Source organism: Leucoraja erinacea, chromosome 20, assembly GCF_028641065.1.
Source record: "Leucoraja erinacea ecotype New England chromosome 20, Leri_hhj_1, whole genome shotgun sequence".
In the NCBI taxonomy this organism is placed as follows: Eukaryota; Metazoa; Chordata; class Chondrichthyes; order Rajiformes; family Rajidae; genus Leucoraja; species Leucoraja erinaceus.
The window spans coordinates 4,941,578-4,955,680 of record NC_073396.1 but is presented as its reverse complement, the minus strand read 5'-3'; the positions used below and the strand labels follow the sequence as shown (position 1 = coordinate 4,955,680).

Here is a 14,103-nt window from a genome sequence, read left to right as displayed (position 1 = left end):
TTATTTGCACAGCTAGAAAATAATATTTTTACATGGCCGTTAGCGACTCTAAACAATAATACAATGAATTTCCTGATAGTGACTAAAACCATCCGACCATTTTGTGCAAGTTTCCACCGGTAGCTTGTTTTGTTGTTTACAATGATTATATATAAATATGTGGAAAATATTAAGCATAAAACTCAAAATAAACCATTAGAACAAGCCTGTTTTTTAATACTTAGCTGCTCTGCTCACACCTGTTAAGGTTAAGACTGTTTGTGAAGCGAGTCTGAAGAAGGGCCCAGACCCAAAACATCACCTATCCTTTTGGTCCATAGATGCTACCTGCCTTGACCCAAAACATCGCCTATTCCTTCACTCTATAGATGCTGCCTCACCCGCTGAGTTTCTCCAGCTTTTTTGTCGACCTGCTACATTACTCCAGCACTTTGTGTTATCTTTAACACTGAGGATTTGCTGTTCCTACTCTTCAGACTGCTGTTGTAAATGCATGTACCCCTAGTATGCCAGTCTTCAATCAAAACCATTCTGTTTTCTCCAAATGATTTAAAATGTTGTTGAAAGAGGGAACTGCAGGTGCGAGTTTACAAAAAAAAAAAAAAAAAAAAAAAACAAAGTGCTGGAGTAACACAGGGGGCCAGGCAGCATCTCTGGAGACCATTGATGGGTGACGTTTCAGGACGGGACCCTTCTTCAGATTGGCAATGTCTCCTCAAGGTATGCCTGCTTTGGAGAAATTCTCCTCCCAGTCTGAAGAAGAGTCTTCACCTGAAACGTCGCCTCACTTGGGAAGCTGCCTGACCCACTGAGTTGCTCCAACACTGTGTCTCTTTGTTTAAATAAATTGTTGGCTTGGTGCCACAATTGAATGAAGGATTTCAGAAGATTACGTGACATTTTTGGACCACTTTAATGAAGAACTAGCCCCAATCTACACAATCCAAACCAACGATGGGATCTGATAGCTTGGAATTTATCAGAGAAAAAAAAAAACATCTTCAGATAAATTTGGAATCTAGTTTCCTCCTTCACTGTAATAGCTTTCGGATACAGAAATTCCCTTTCCAGAAAAGTAATTTTACCAGTTTAATTCTGCTAAAGAGATTCCCGACGTGGATGTCAGGAGAGATTTGGGACATCTGCTGGAGTCTGTCACCCTTTATTAATTTCCTTTCAGTATTGAATCACAGTGGGACATGACTCATTCATTCCTCACTTCCCAATGGCTGTGGAGCACCAAGATTGCTTTAACACACTGCTAATTTTTCTTGCCTTAACAAGGCTACAATGTAAATACCTATTCATGTAAATGCATCTAAAGCTGCAAGATCATTTAAAGGAAGCATCAAACCCTTCTCTTTTCTACGGGTTGCTTCATGACTTGGCCTCGTGTCTTTTTGCTTTTACTGGATGAGTGTCGATCTCGCCGGGAGGCCTTAGCAACTATTGACCTTTTTTTCCCCCCATAAGTCAATGTTTGATTGATGTGGAAAAGCCGAGCAACCAACTAAAGTGCCTTGACAACAAAATGACAATCTTTGTGTGCATACTGGTCGTTTGAAGATGTCATCTGTAACGGCACGCAGTCAGAATCTTAAATACACATCCAAAAATTAAAAACAATGCATGTAAAGTTTTAATGGCTGTGATGAGCAAAGCAAGATTTAGTCTAACGATGCTTTACGTCTAAGTCTGATCAAACTCAGGAAGTTGCTTTTTCACTTTCCACTGCTTTTCAACATTGCTGATATTAAAATAAACCAATCAGATTAAATCATAGTTTTCTGTTTCCCTGGTAGCTAGATTGGAAATTCCACTGCCTTGGTGAACTTGCGATTCGAAACGTAGAAAAAAATTCACATGGCATTGTTCCCAAAGGACGGCACAGTGGTGCAGATGGAGGGATGGCAGCGCAGATAGTCCAATGCTTCAAGTTCTTGGGTGTATGTATCTCCGATGATATGTCTAGGCGCAGAATGCTGATGCACTGACAAAAAAAAACTCACCAACACTTTCTTACAAGCATGAGGGGATTCAGCATGTCTCTGAACTCCTACAGGAGCAAGGTGGGGAATATACCAAGAGGTGGATAGACAATAGACAATAGATGCATGAGTAGGCCAATCGGCCCTTTGAGCCAGCACCGCCATTCAATGTGATCATAGCTGATCATCCCCAATCAGCACCCCGTTCCTGCCTTCTCCCCATATCCCCTGACTGCTATTTTTAAGAACCCTATCCAGCTCTCTCTTGAAAGCATCCAGAGAACCTGCCTCCACCGCCCTCTGAGGCAGAGAATTCCACAGACTCACCACTCTCTGTGAGAAATAGTGTTTCCTCGTCTCCGTTCTAAATGGCTTACTCCTTATTCTTAAACTTTTGGCCCCTGGTTCTGGACTCCCCCAACATCGGGGACATGTTTCCTGCCTCTAGCGTCTCCAAGTCCTTAACAATCTCATATGTTTCACGGCCTGGTTTGGTAATTCCATCGCTCAAGAATAAAGGAGTCTTTAGAAAGTGGTGGACATTGTCTGGTCCATCACGAGGGTGGACATCCCCACCAAAGAGGTCTACAGGGATCTAGCTGTTATCAGGCGACTGAATTATCCTACCACAACTGAAAAAGCCTGGCCGAACATTTGAAACATAGAAGACGGACACAAAAGAAGACGACCACAACTAGAGAGCAGTCCTGAACTACAAGCTACCTCATTGGTGACCCTTGGACTATCTCTGATCAGACTTTACTGGCTTTATCTTCCACTAAACATTATTCCCTTATCATGTATCTGTTCACTGTAAATGGCTCGATTGTAATCATGTATCGTCTTTCCACTGACTGTATAGCACGCGATAAAAGCCTTTCACTGCCCCTCGGTACACGTGACAATAAACTAAACTGAACTTGCTGCCTGCCTGAAGAGTGAATCATCTCTGAGCTAGTCCACCCCGGCCACGCTCTCCTCTCGCTGCTACCATTGGGAAGATGCAGGAGCCGGAGAACCGTCACCTCCAGATTCAAGAACAGCTTTGTTCCATTCACCATCACATTCTTCAACCACCCTGCGTAAGCCTAACTACCACCACACGTCAGCACTGAACCACGACAGACTCTGCACCACTCAGTTTATTCTACGTACTTGAGTTTTTGCACGATCCAGTTCCTGCTTGCCCGGAATAATCAAATTATTTATTGTATATTTGTGGTTGCATCTAATGTTCCAATAAAACTGCTGCAAGTGAAAATCACACCGTCGTATGATGGATAAACACACTTGAACCTGCCCAAATGCCTTTTAAAAATTGTCAATGTACTCGCGTCCACCACTTCCTTTGGCAGCTCATTCACTATATTCACCAATGTCCATGACAAACCTGCCCCACAGCTCTCCTTTAAGTCTTTCCACTATCACCTTTATCCTATGCCGTCTAGTTTTGGACTTCCCTACCTTGGGAAAATGACTAGAATTATTCTAGCTACGATAGACAATAGACAATAGGTGCAGGAGTAGGCCATTCGGCCCTTCGAGCCAGCACTGCCATTCACTGTGACCATGGCTGATCATTTACAATCAGTGCCCCGTATCTCCCTTCTCCCCATATCCCCTGACTCCGCTATCTTTAAGAGCTCTATCTAACTCTCTCTTGAAAGCATCCAGAGAATTGGCCTCCACCGCCTTCTGAGGCAGAGAGTTCCACAGACTCACAAACCTCTGTGCAAAAAAGTATTTCCTCATCTCCGTTCTAAATGGCTTACCTCTTATTTTTATATAGGTCACCCCCTCAGTCTTCTTCATTCCGAGCCTATCCAGTCTCTCCTTACAAGTCAAGCCCTCCATTCTTGACAACTCTTTTGTGAGCCTCTCGGGAATCCAGCAGCTATACTGGACATAAACCGGCTCCTCATTCCTGACGGAGCCTCAATAATCTTCATCGACCAAGATTCCCTGATCCTCCCAGCCCTGTCCTTCACTCGAACAGGAATATATTTGCTCCACTATCACTGGCTTGTTGTATTTCTTGTCTAGCATTTAATCCCAAATGAACCGAGATTTCCTCAATTAAATATAAATATTATCTTTGGTATTGCCAACTCTCATATTTCCCACGTCTACCATAAACTTAGTCCCTTGATGATCCTTGAATGCAGTCTTAGACTGAATGTTTGTAATCAAACCATGGATGGTTCCAAAATTACGCTACAAACTACATACTCCCCTTTCCATCTTGGCCTCAATCCACCCTCAGCTGCAAAAACCATCTCCAGACAGACCCTGGAGAACTTCTGCATTATCGTTAACAATAACATCTGAATCACAAATATCCTTCAGGTTGAAAAATCTGTATCCTTGTCTGTTCTGGCCTACATGTTATTCCAGACACACCAATCTTGTGGACTCACGTGCCCTCAGTTCAGGCCAAATAAGAATAAATAAATCAAAGTGTGAAAAAGATCAAACTCTTCTGAACCAATAAAGGCCAAAACCACCGTCCATGGCTTCATGAACTGATTTGATTCATCCAATACTCTCCTGTTTGATTTATGTTATGGCCTCATTAATGACACATCCAAAATGGTGGTCATTTATACCAGATCCCATTTACCCATCACCCCCAATGCTGACCTGTGTCTTTCAGCTGACTGGTTAGCACGCAACAAAAGCATTTCACTGCACCTCGGTAGACGTGACAATAAACTAAGCTAAACTAAACACATTTTCAAGTTCAAAAACATCTGCTCCTTTACATCTCTAGAACATCGTCAAGCCCACAAATTATCAAGGAACTCAGCATTCCTCTTATTCTGGGCTCTTTTGCACTCTCCTTTTCCAGTGCCTCTTGGCTCCTCCTCCTTTTTCCTTTCTTCTCCCCCCCCCCCCCACCCCCCACCAGTCTGAAGAAGGGTTTCGGTCCGAAACGTTGCCTATTTCCTTCGCTCCATAGATGCTGCTGCACCCGCTGAGTTTCTCCAGCATTTTTGTGTACCCTCAATTGTTGCTAGTTTGACTCGAGCCATCTCCACCCCCAAGTTCAGGAAATCTTTTTTTGTGAACTTCTCTTGCTTTCTTCCATGCGTCTGAAGAACTCCTTGAAAACTGCCGATGACCAAACATGGATACTTGTCCAAACACATCCTCTTTTGCCTTGCTCTCAATTGGTACAACTGCTACGAATAAACCTAGGCTGTTTTAACATGTAAAAACGGAGATATATAAATCCACGTTGTGGTTGTATAACAACAGAACAATGAGTGGAAGCTTGTGTGAATGTTTGGACTGTGGTGTGACAATGAATTGTGTAAAGAACACATCAACCAGTAAGAATTTATTTCATGAGGAAGCATCTCATCTTTCCTTTTGATCATAGATGCTTAGAATCCCCACAACCCTTGCAACACCTTGCACTACCTTATCAGGTGATAAAGAGCTCAGTGCAGCCTCACCAAAATACTGTATATTTGAAACAGCGCATGGCTATTTTTAAACTCCAAGTATCTAGTAGTATTGACCAATATACCATTTGCCTTAACCGTGCTACAGCGAGATGCTAGCTCTTGTTTTCTGCACAACACCAAACCCACCACTCTGTACACCACTCATTTGCAGATTCTCCCCACTTAGACATTAATCTGCCGTTTAATTCCTCCCATTGAAGTCCAGGACTGCATATTCTCACATTAAACTACATTTAACATACAGTTAAACAATGCAATTTTCAGCAGAGTTGAAATATACCCAGTCTGAAGAAGTGTATTGATCCAAAACATCGCCTGTCCATATTCTCCAAGGATGCTGCCTGACCTGCTGAGTTACGTCAGCACTTTGCGTCCTTCTGTGTATTAACTAGCATCTGCGATAGTTTCTATACTCATTATGGTACGCCTTCCCACCTACTTTTGTGTCAACACTCACGTTAATAACACAATATATGATTCACAAATATCCATGTGTTCCCATGGACCTCTCAACTCCATCCATTCATCGCCTTTCACTTCCCCTCAATCATTTTGCTCTTCTCTGCATTGCTCCCCTCATTTCTTTATCTCCTCTGCAACAGAGTCTCCCTCTGCTTCTTGCTTGCTTCTCCCTCCTTTCCTTCTGCTCGCTCCCCCTCTTGTTTTATCTACGTCTCCCCAGCTGTTTCCTTTGAGAGGATGTGAACCAAATGAATAACTGTTATAGGACATTCATGACAGGTATAATTTCCATAAAGCAAAAAGTGATCAATTTCCATTTTTGCAAAAAAAACAATATATTCAATGAATAAAATGCCTCCTTTTTGCCTGGCTGACCCAGCAATGCCGTTAGGACAATGAGCCTTCGTGGTCAGGTCAAGAACCCGGCACTTGCAACAAATTGGACTTTAAAATTAAGTCAAATTTGGCCACTTTGTATACTGTTAGTGTGAATGAATGAATAAGTTTATTGGCCAAGTATTCACATACAAGGAATTTGCCTTGGTGCTCCACCTGCAAGTGACAGTTAGGAATGACACATAAAACATTAATAATAAAACATTATCGATTAAAGCAGTACACCGTGGCAGCCATCATCAGCACCAGCAGCTACACTGCTACTACTATACACATGCAATGTACCTGGGATGTTTCCCTAAGATGTAACAAAGTGTTTATCTATAGTGATTGTTGAACGGAACTGCATACAAAAGTGAATTTCATTGCACCTCGGTGCATATGACAATCAAGTACCTTTGAACCATTTTATCAGGCCGGCTGTCAGTTACTTACAATGACGTCCTGAACTTGATTTCATCTTTCTCGACCACCTGATCGCACGACAGCCCGGCATGATCTTTCCATAACACCTGACACTTTCTGCAACTTTCCTTGAAAGGGAAGAGAAGATGAAAAACACAATTAACCCACATGAACAGTTAAGTTAAAGTATACCTTGCACAAGTACATGTCAGTCCACATGTCAGCACAGGGGTTTATATGATCTCAAGACCTTTTTTTTTGTTAACTGGCAAATGTACCCAGAGAGCAGATATTAATTGGCATCGCAACGAGCAACCTGGAAATAACTGTTAATGGTCACTCTTGTAATGCGTCTTGCCGGAGGCAATTTTTGTTTAGTTTAGAGTTACAGCATACAAATCAGGCCCTTCGGTCCACCAAGTCTGCGCCGACCAGCAATCCCCGCACACTAACACTATCCTACACTCTGGGGACAATTTACAATTATACCAAGTCAATTAAACCACAACCTGTATGTCTTTCGTAATGTGGGAGGCAACCCGAGATCCTGGAGATAACCCACGCAGATCATGGGGAGAACATGCAAACTCCGTACAGACAGCATCAGTAGTCAGGATCGAACCAGCGTCTCTGGTGCTGTAAAGCACCAACTCTACCGCTGCTCCACCATTCAATTTAAGGCTGTTTCTATGTACAATTGCATCATGTTCAATCACCTATATGTAATATTCATCAGAAATTCTTTAAAAGTAATGCAAACACCTTATCTTTCAATTAGCTATTGCATAACTCATTAAAGGTCCATACAGTCTTGTTGAATTCCTTCAAATCTTAAGGAAAATTGAAACAGCACTGTGATCGACATTGCGCACTCATTTGTGAATTTTGTGCTTCTGGAGGTTTAGAAAAGGTTATACTCATTACTTAAATACTATTAAAACCAACACCGTAGGTTTTTCATGTAATTACCTCGACCAATGCCAAGATGCCAGATTTGATGACTGCACAAAAATGGGAGAAATTGCCAACTACAGTGAAGACGTTACACGATATTCATGAAATCTTAGTTCAGTATTTGTTTGCTTATTACATGCTGAAACTCCAATATAGAGATACGATTCGATTACCCAAGACAGATAGCCGTGATGCAAAAAATGATTGTCACTGATGCAATTCAGGTTTAAGATGAATTTAAGTTGTTGTTTTGCATGTAACATAATGTTTGGAATCATCTTTTACAGCCATCTTCAACAGAAGGAATTTGTAGAATCCAATTCTTTGGTCCAGTTGAGTTCCAATTCCAGGAGGATATTAAAACAATGTGCTCTAACACAAATCAATGCGTAAATTGCTGTCCTTAGTGATGCATCACACCATGGTTTGGGAACAGCTCCACCCAAGACCGCAAGAAATGTCACTGAATTGTGGATGCAGCCCAGCCGATCACATAAACTAACCTCCCTGCCACTAATTCCCACTTCACGTTGCTTCGGCAAGGCCACCAGCAATCAAGGACAAGTCTCACCCTCCATCTTCTCCCCTCTCTCATAAGGCAAGAGGTACAGAATTGTGAAAGGCATACTTCCAGATTCAGGGAGAGTTTCTTCCCAGCTGTTTTCAGGCAACTGAACCATCCTTTCACCAACTAGCGAGCAGTGCTGACCTCTGCTTCATTGGAGACCCTCGTGCTATCTTTAATCAGACTTTACTGATCTATTATCTTGCACTAAATGCCATTCCCTTTATCCTGTATCTGTACATTGTGGATGGTTTGATTGTTATCGTGTATAGTCTTTCTGTTGACTGGATAACTTTTCACTGTACCTCAGTAAACTAAACCTAAACTAATCTTAGGCCATTTTTTTAATGGATATGAAGAGAATTGTTTGAATATTAAGATAATCTTTAAATTTTACTTGCTCCATTTTGTCGGTGTTCATCAAGGAGGTTTAAAAAAAAAAAATACGAAGAGCTGAACCCCATACATAAAGACAAGCTTTACATTTTAAACACCCTATTTTGTTAAGAGTTCATTAGGGAGGGAGAAACATTAGTAATGGTTCCATTCCTAATTACCTCATTGTGACTGATATTGGAATAGCATAGACAACATCAGGCTCACCTGGGCAAAGAGCTTTTCCTGCATTCTAGGTAAAATATCATCAATGTTCAGATGCTTGAGGAAATTGTTTTTCCAGAAAAAGAATGGAACTAAACCCCACACACAAATATAGTCCAAATCTTATATAATACAATAGCTGTATTATTAATGTACATCTTGCAATTTTTGCTGAGTATCTTGAAAGAATGACACAGTTTGGAACATAACTGTACATTCAAATTTACACTTCATATAATTTAAAATGTCTTAGTTTTGGATTTAAAAGTCTGCAGTAAAGTGTTGTGCCCCCGCCCTCTCTCCTTATCCCTCTCTAGCCACGCCTGCGAGTTGGGGGCTATGCGCGAGTGGATAGGGCGGGGGATGGGGTAAAAGGAGGGAATGAATAATATTAATATAATATCAAGGGGGTGGTTAGTGTGTGTGTGTGTGTGTGTGTGTGTGTGTGTGTGTGTGTGTGTGTGTGTGTGTGTGTGTGTGTGTGTGTGTGTGTGTGTGTGTGTGTGTTGTGTGTGTGTGTGTGTGTGTGTGTGTTGTGTGTGTGTGTGTGTGTGTGTGTGTGTGTGTGGAGTGGTGTAGTGTGTGTGTGTGTGTGTGTGTGGAGTGGTGTGTGTGTGTGTGGTGTGTGTGTGTGTGTGTGTGTGTGTGTGTGTGTGTGTGTGTGTGTGTGTGTGTGTGTGTGTGTGTGTGTGTGTGTGTGTGTGTGTTGTGTGTGTGTGTGTGTGTGTGTGTGTGTGTGTGTGTGTGTGTGTGTAGTGTGTGTGTGTGTGTGTGTGTGTGTGTGTGTGTGTGTGTGTGTGTGTGTGTGTGTGTGTGTGTGTGTGTGTGTGTGTGTGTGTGTGGTGGTTAGTGTGTGTGTGTGTGTGTGTGTGTGTGTGTGTGTGTGAGTGTGTGTGTGTGTGTGTGTGTGTGTGTGAGTGTGTGAGTGTGTGTGTGTGTGGAGAGTATGGTGTGTGTGTGTGTGTGTGTGTGGTGTGTGTGTTATTGTGTGTGTGTGTGTGTGTGTGTGTGGTGTGTGTGTGTGGAGTGGTTAGTGTGTGTGTGTGGTTAGTGTGTGTGTGTGGGGAGGGCATATTGTGTGTGTGTGTGTGTGTGTGTGTGTGTGTGTGTGTGTGTGTGTGTGTGTGTGTGTGTGTGTGTGTGTGTGTGTGTGTGTATGTGTGACACTACAGCCCCCCCCCCCCCCCCCCCCCCCCCCTACTTGGCCTAGTATTGTTTAAAATGTTTTCATTTTGGATTTAAAAGCATGTGGCAAAGTGTTGTGATTTTGGACTGAAGGAAGGAGAACAGTGACATTTCCCAGGGATTGACAGATACCAACCGATATACAAATTGTGAATAACGCATGGACTTTGTAGAGCAGGTTCTTAAAACAATGACTGCAAAGAGAAAAACAATTGGGAAAACATTCTTTCATTTAACATCGTGGAATCCATTTTGAAAAAATGCAATTTCTGAAATCAAATCTCAAGGCAGAAACCTCACCAAAGCAGCCAGTCAGTTGTTTTTTGGTTGCCTACCCCAAAGATTAATTTCTTGATTTGTCAAATTCTGAATGTGCTGCTCGAAAGCCGACTCAGCAGGGGTTAAATTAAACACAAGAACAGAACAGCAGGCAGGGAACGTCCGGTGAAAATGGCATATAAAGCCACACCTGCTGTGTGGATCCACAGCAGTAAGAAACACTGCTTTTCAGTAGTGACTGAGCAAACCCTAGTGGTGGAACTCTAGTTGTGCTTCTGAAACATTCTGCTTCATTGAAACAATAGAGACCATCGGCAGCTCCAAAATACTTTTTTTTTAAATAAGCGGCAAAAATATTTTTCTGGTCTGAGGCAAAAAACAAATGGCGAAAGAGGATGATTTTTTGATTAACTTTTATAATATGCTATTCTATTTTCTTCAAAAGCGTCTTTAAAATAATTTAGCCTGGATGTTTCTTCAAAGGTGCTGCCTGGGCAGGAGACTGGAACACAAAGAAACAAGATATTCTTGGTAGACAAAAATGCTGGAGAAACTCAGTGGGTGAGGCAGCATCTATGGAGCGAAGGAAATAGGCAACGTTTCGTGCCGAAACGTTGCCTATTTCCTTCGCTCCATAGATGCTGCCTCACCCGCTGAGTTTCTCCAGTATTTTTGTCTACCTTCGATTTTCCAGCATCTGCAGTTCCTTCTTAAGTGTTCACGATCATTATTCTATCCTAACTATTTAGGCAATAGACAATAGGTGCAGGAGTAGGCAATTTGGCCCTTCGAGCCAGCACCACCATTCAATGTGATCATGGCTGATCATCCCCAATCAATACCCCTTTCCTGCCTTCTCCCCTTATCCTCTGACTCCGCTATTTTTAAAAGCCCTATCGAGCTCTCTCTTGAAAGCATCCAGAGAACCTGCCTCCACCGCCCTCTGAGGCAGAGAATTCCACAGACTCACCACTCTCTGTGAGAAAAAGTGTTTCCTCGTCTCCGTTCTAAATGGCTTACTCCTTATTCTTAAACAAGCAAGAGGACAGCAAGCTGTCTTTAAACATAGTGGTGCGTGCCTGACACATGCTGGAGGCAAATACGACAGTGATGTTTAAGAGGCTAGAGTCATGTCCTCTCAAACAAGAGGACATGACTTCAGAATTAAGGGACAGAAGTTTAGGGGTAACATGAGGGGGAACTTCTTTACTCAGAGAGTGGTAGCGGTGTGGAATGAGCTTCCAGTGGAAGTGGTGGAGGCAGGTTCGTTGGTATCATTTAAAAATAAATTGGATAGGCATATGGATGAGAAGGGAATGGAGGGTTATGGTATGAGTGCAGGCAGGTGGGACTAAGGGAAAAAAAGTTGTTCGGCACGGACTTGTAGGGCCGAGATGGCCTGTTTCAGTGCTGTGATTGTTATATGGTTATATGTTATATGGTTAAACTGTGGCCCCTGGTTCTAATAATGACCTGAAACAGTAACTTATTTCCTAAAAAACTGCAATTTTCAAATAATTTAAATGATAGGATGCCCTTTCAGATAGATGCCTCTGTAGTTAAAGCCTCCATTGTCAGTGGTTTGAGAACTCCGGAGTGACTAGAGTAAGGTGACTCAAATTCATTATCTTCCCCCATGTTGCTATAAGCTAATTGGTTTATGCAAAGCCACAGAAATAGTTTCATCGTCAAGAATTTAGTTTTATAAAAGTAATGTTTTGTGGAGATAGAGCATAGAACATTACAGCACTAGAACGGGCCCTTTGGCCCACAATGTCAGTGCCAAACATGATGCCAAGGCCAACTCTGATCTTCAGTGCACATAATCCAGTTCCAACCATTACCTGCACCTCACCAAAATTATCTTAAATGCTACTAATGTAACTGCCTCGACCACCACCTCCAGGACAAGGGGTCACAGCTTAAGGATAAAGGGGAAATCCTGCAGCAGTGAAGAACGTTTCCGCAGGGCAACCCTGCCCACCACCCCCAGTTCATTGTATAGATGTGGCCCTTGTGGCTAAGGGGATGGGGGTATGGAAGAAGGCAGGTACGGGATCCCGACACTCCAGCCATTCTATTGCACTCGCACTTCTATGTTTCATGTTTCTACCACCCTGCATAAGTCTCCCGGGGCAACCCGTCCTATATGAAATGAAACTGATCAACAGCTTCTGTATTCGACTGCTTTTCCTCCTTTGTATTTTTTCAATTCTGTTCACTACTTATTTACAAGTGTGTAAATATCAAATACCACACCAAGGTGGAAATATTAAAGACTAGAGGGCACAGCTCCAGAGGGAGAGAGGCAATGTTTAAAGGAAATGTGCTCAGCAAGCTGTCTTTAAACATAGTGGTGCGTGCCTGAAACATGCTGGAGGCAAATACGACAGTGATGTTTAAGAGGCTAGAGGCACCTGGATATGTTGGGAATGGGGGGGCGGGGATATGGCACATGTGCAGGCATATGAGATTAACGTATCTTGGCATCATATTCAGCATAGACAATGCTCGCCGAAGGGTCTGTTTGTGATGTATGCGTTCCATGTACAAGGCAGCAATTGTTCGGATCTGCAGGTATTGAAGGTCTGCTGGTGACTTGTCCGAATGGTAGTCTCCATGTACCGACCGGCATACACGGTTAAGCACAAATAGTTTCATAACCCAGCCCCAAACTGCAACCATGTGATGGCCACACAACAGCATTTCCCAGAGGAGCTCAAACAGCAATTCAGAAGAGCGCACCAGATAATTTCCCCCCTTTCTTTGTTCAAGCATGCCTGAAATCTACTGCCATAGTCAGCTGCTGCTGCAGCAGCTAAATGAGCTAATTCAGCACCATTATACTTTGTTCTCAGCTCTTGTTTCAGCATCGCAGCAGACAGTGCAGTAAACTCACTGAACCACAGAGGATCATATTCAAAATGGGTTTTCAGAGCCCCCTCGTGTGGTGTGTGCACAGCTTGTCGGGCCAAGTCATCAAAGTCATATTGCCACCTTTGTGTTTACTTAGTTTAAATACTGTGATGTTTGGCACTCCAAAGAGCATATGGTGCAACATGGAGTTAAATGAAATGGCAATCCACTCGGGTCATTGTAAATCTCATTACCCTCTCCTCTTGTATAATGGACACATATCTCTAATCGCAAGCATGTAACCCAGCACTTTAGGATAGTCCAATTCTGAATTGTGTAACATAGCATGAGACTCTGCAGTCATTTAACTACCCAGCAACATTAAACATCAGTTAAATGCGGCCTGGTCAAATCTGAAAACCATACCAGACGCATAAACAAATGCTGAAGACAGGCACACACTAGAGGATCAGAATATTGCCCTGCTCCTGAAAAATCTTAGAGCTTGGATCAAAAACAGTTCTCCAGAAGACATGGTAATCTTTTCTTGAGGACTGTAATATTTGCAGCAATAACCTTAAGTTATCAGGTTAACAGATCAGCCAATGCATGTGAAGGGCACATTTGGATCAAATATTTTTCATTTCAGAAGTTAAGGGATTTTTTTGTAAAGCCAGACAGTAAGTTGGTCTTTAAAAAAATCCTTTTACTTCTGAAATGAAACAAAAAAACATTTGGACAGGACTACATATAAGAAATGAATATAACGGAGAAATACAAAACTACCATCAGGTTACCGTTAAAGTTCAGAATCTCATTCCAATTTAGAATAACAATTTAACTGGCTACACAAACAAAACAACTGAACACACAACTTTTGTAATAAAAAGATTAATTAATTCATAACTGATGATGAACTTTGGATTGGCTTAGTTATCATCAT

The 14,103-nt window shown here is 42.3% G+C and overlaps 1 protein-coding gene across 2 annotated transcripts in view; it reads right to left on the bottom strand.

The window, feature by feature from the left end:
• The window catches only part of rnf216 (ring finger protein 216), a 124,503-nt gene that overhangs the window by 25,887 nt on the left and 84,513 nt on the right, over nucleotides 1-14,103 (bottom strand). For both annotated transcript variants that reach the window (XM_055651053.1, XM_055651054.1), the window contains one exon: nucleotides 6,752-6,849. In XM_055651053.1, the coding sequence (XP_055507028.1) occupies nucleotides 6,752-6,849 (98 nt within the window). The remainder of the gene's footprint in view (nucleotides 1-6,751; nucleotides 6,850-14,103) is intronic.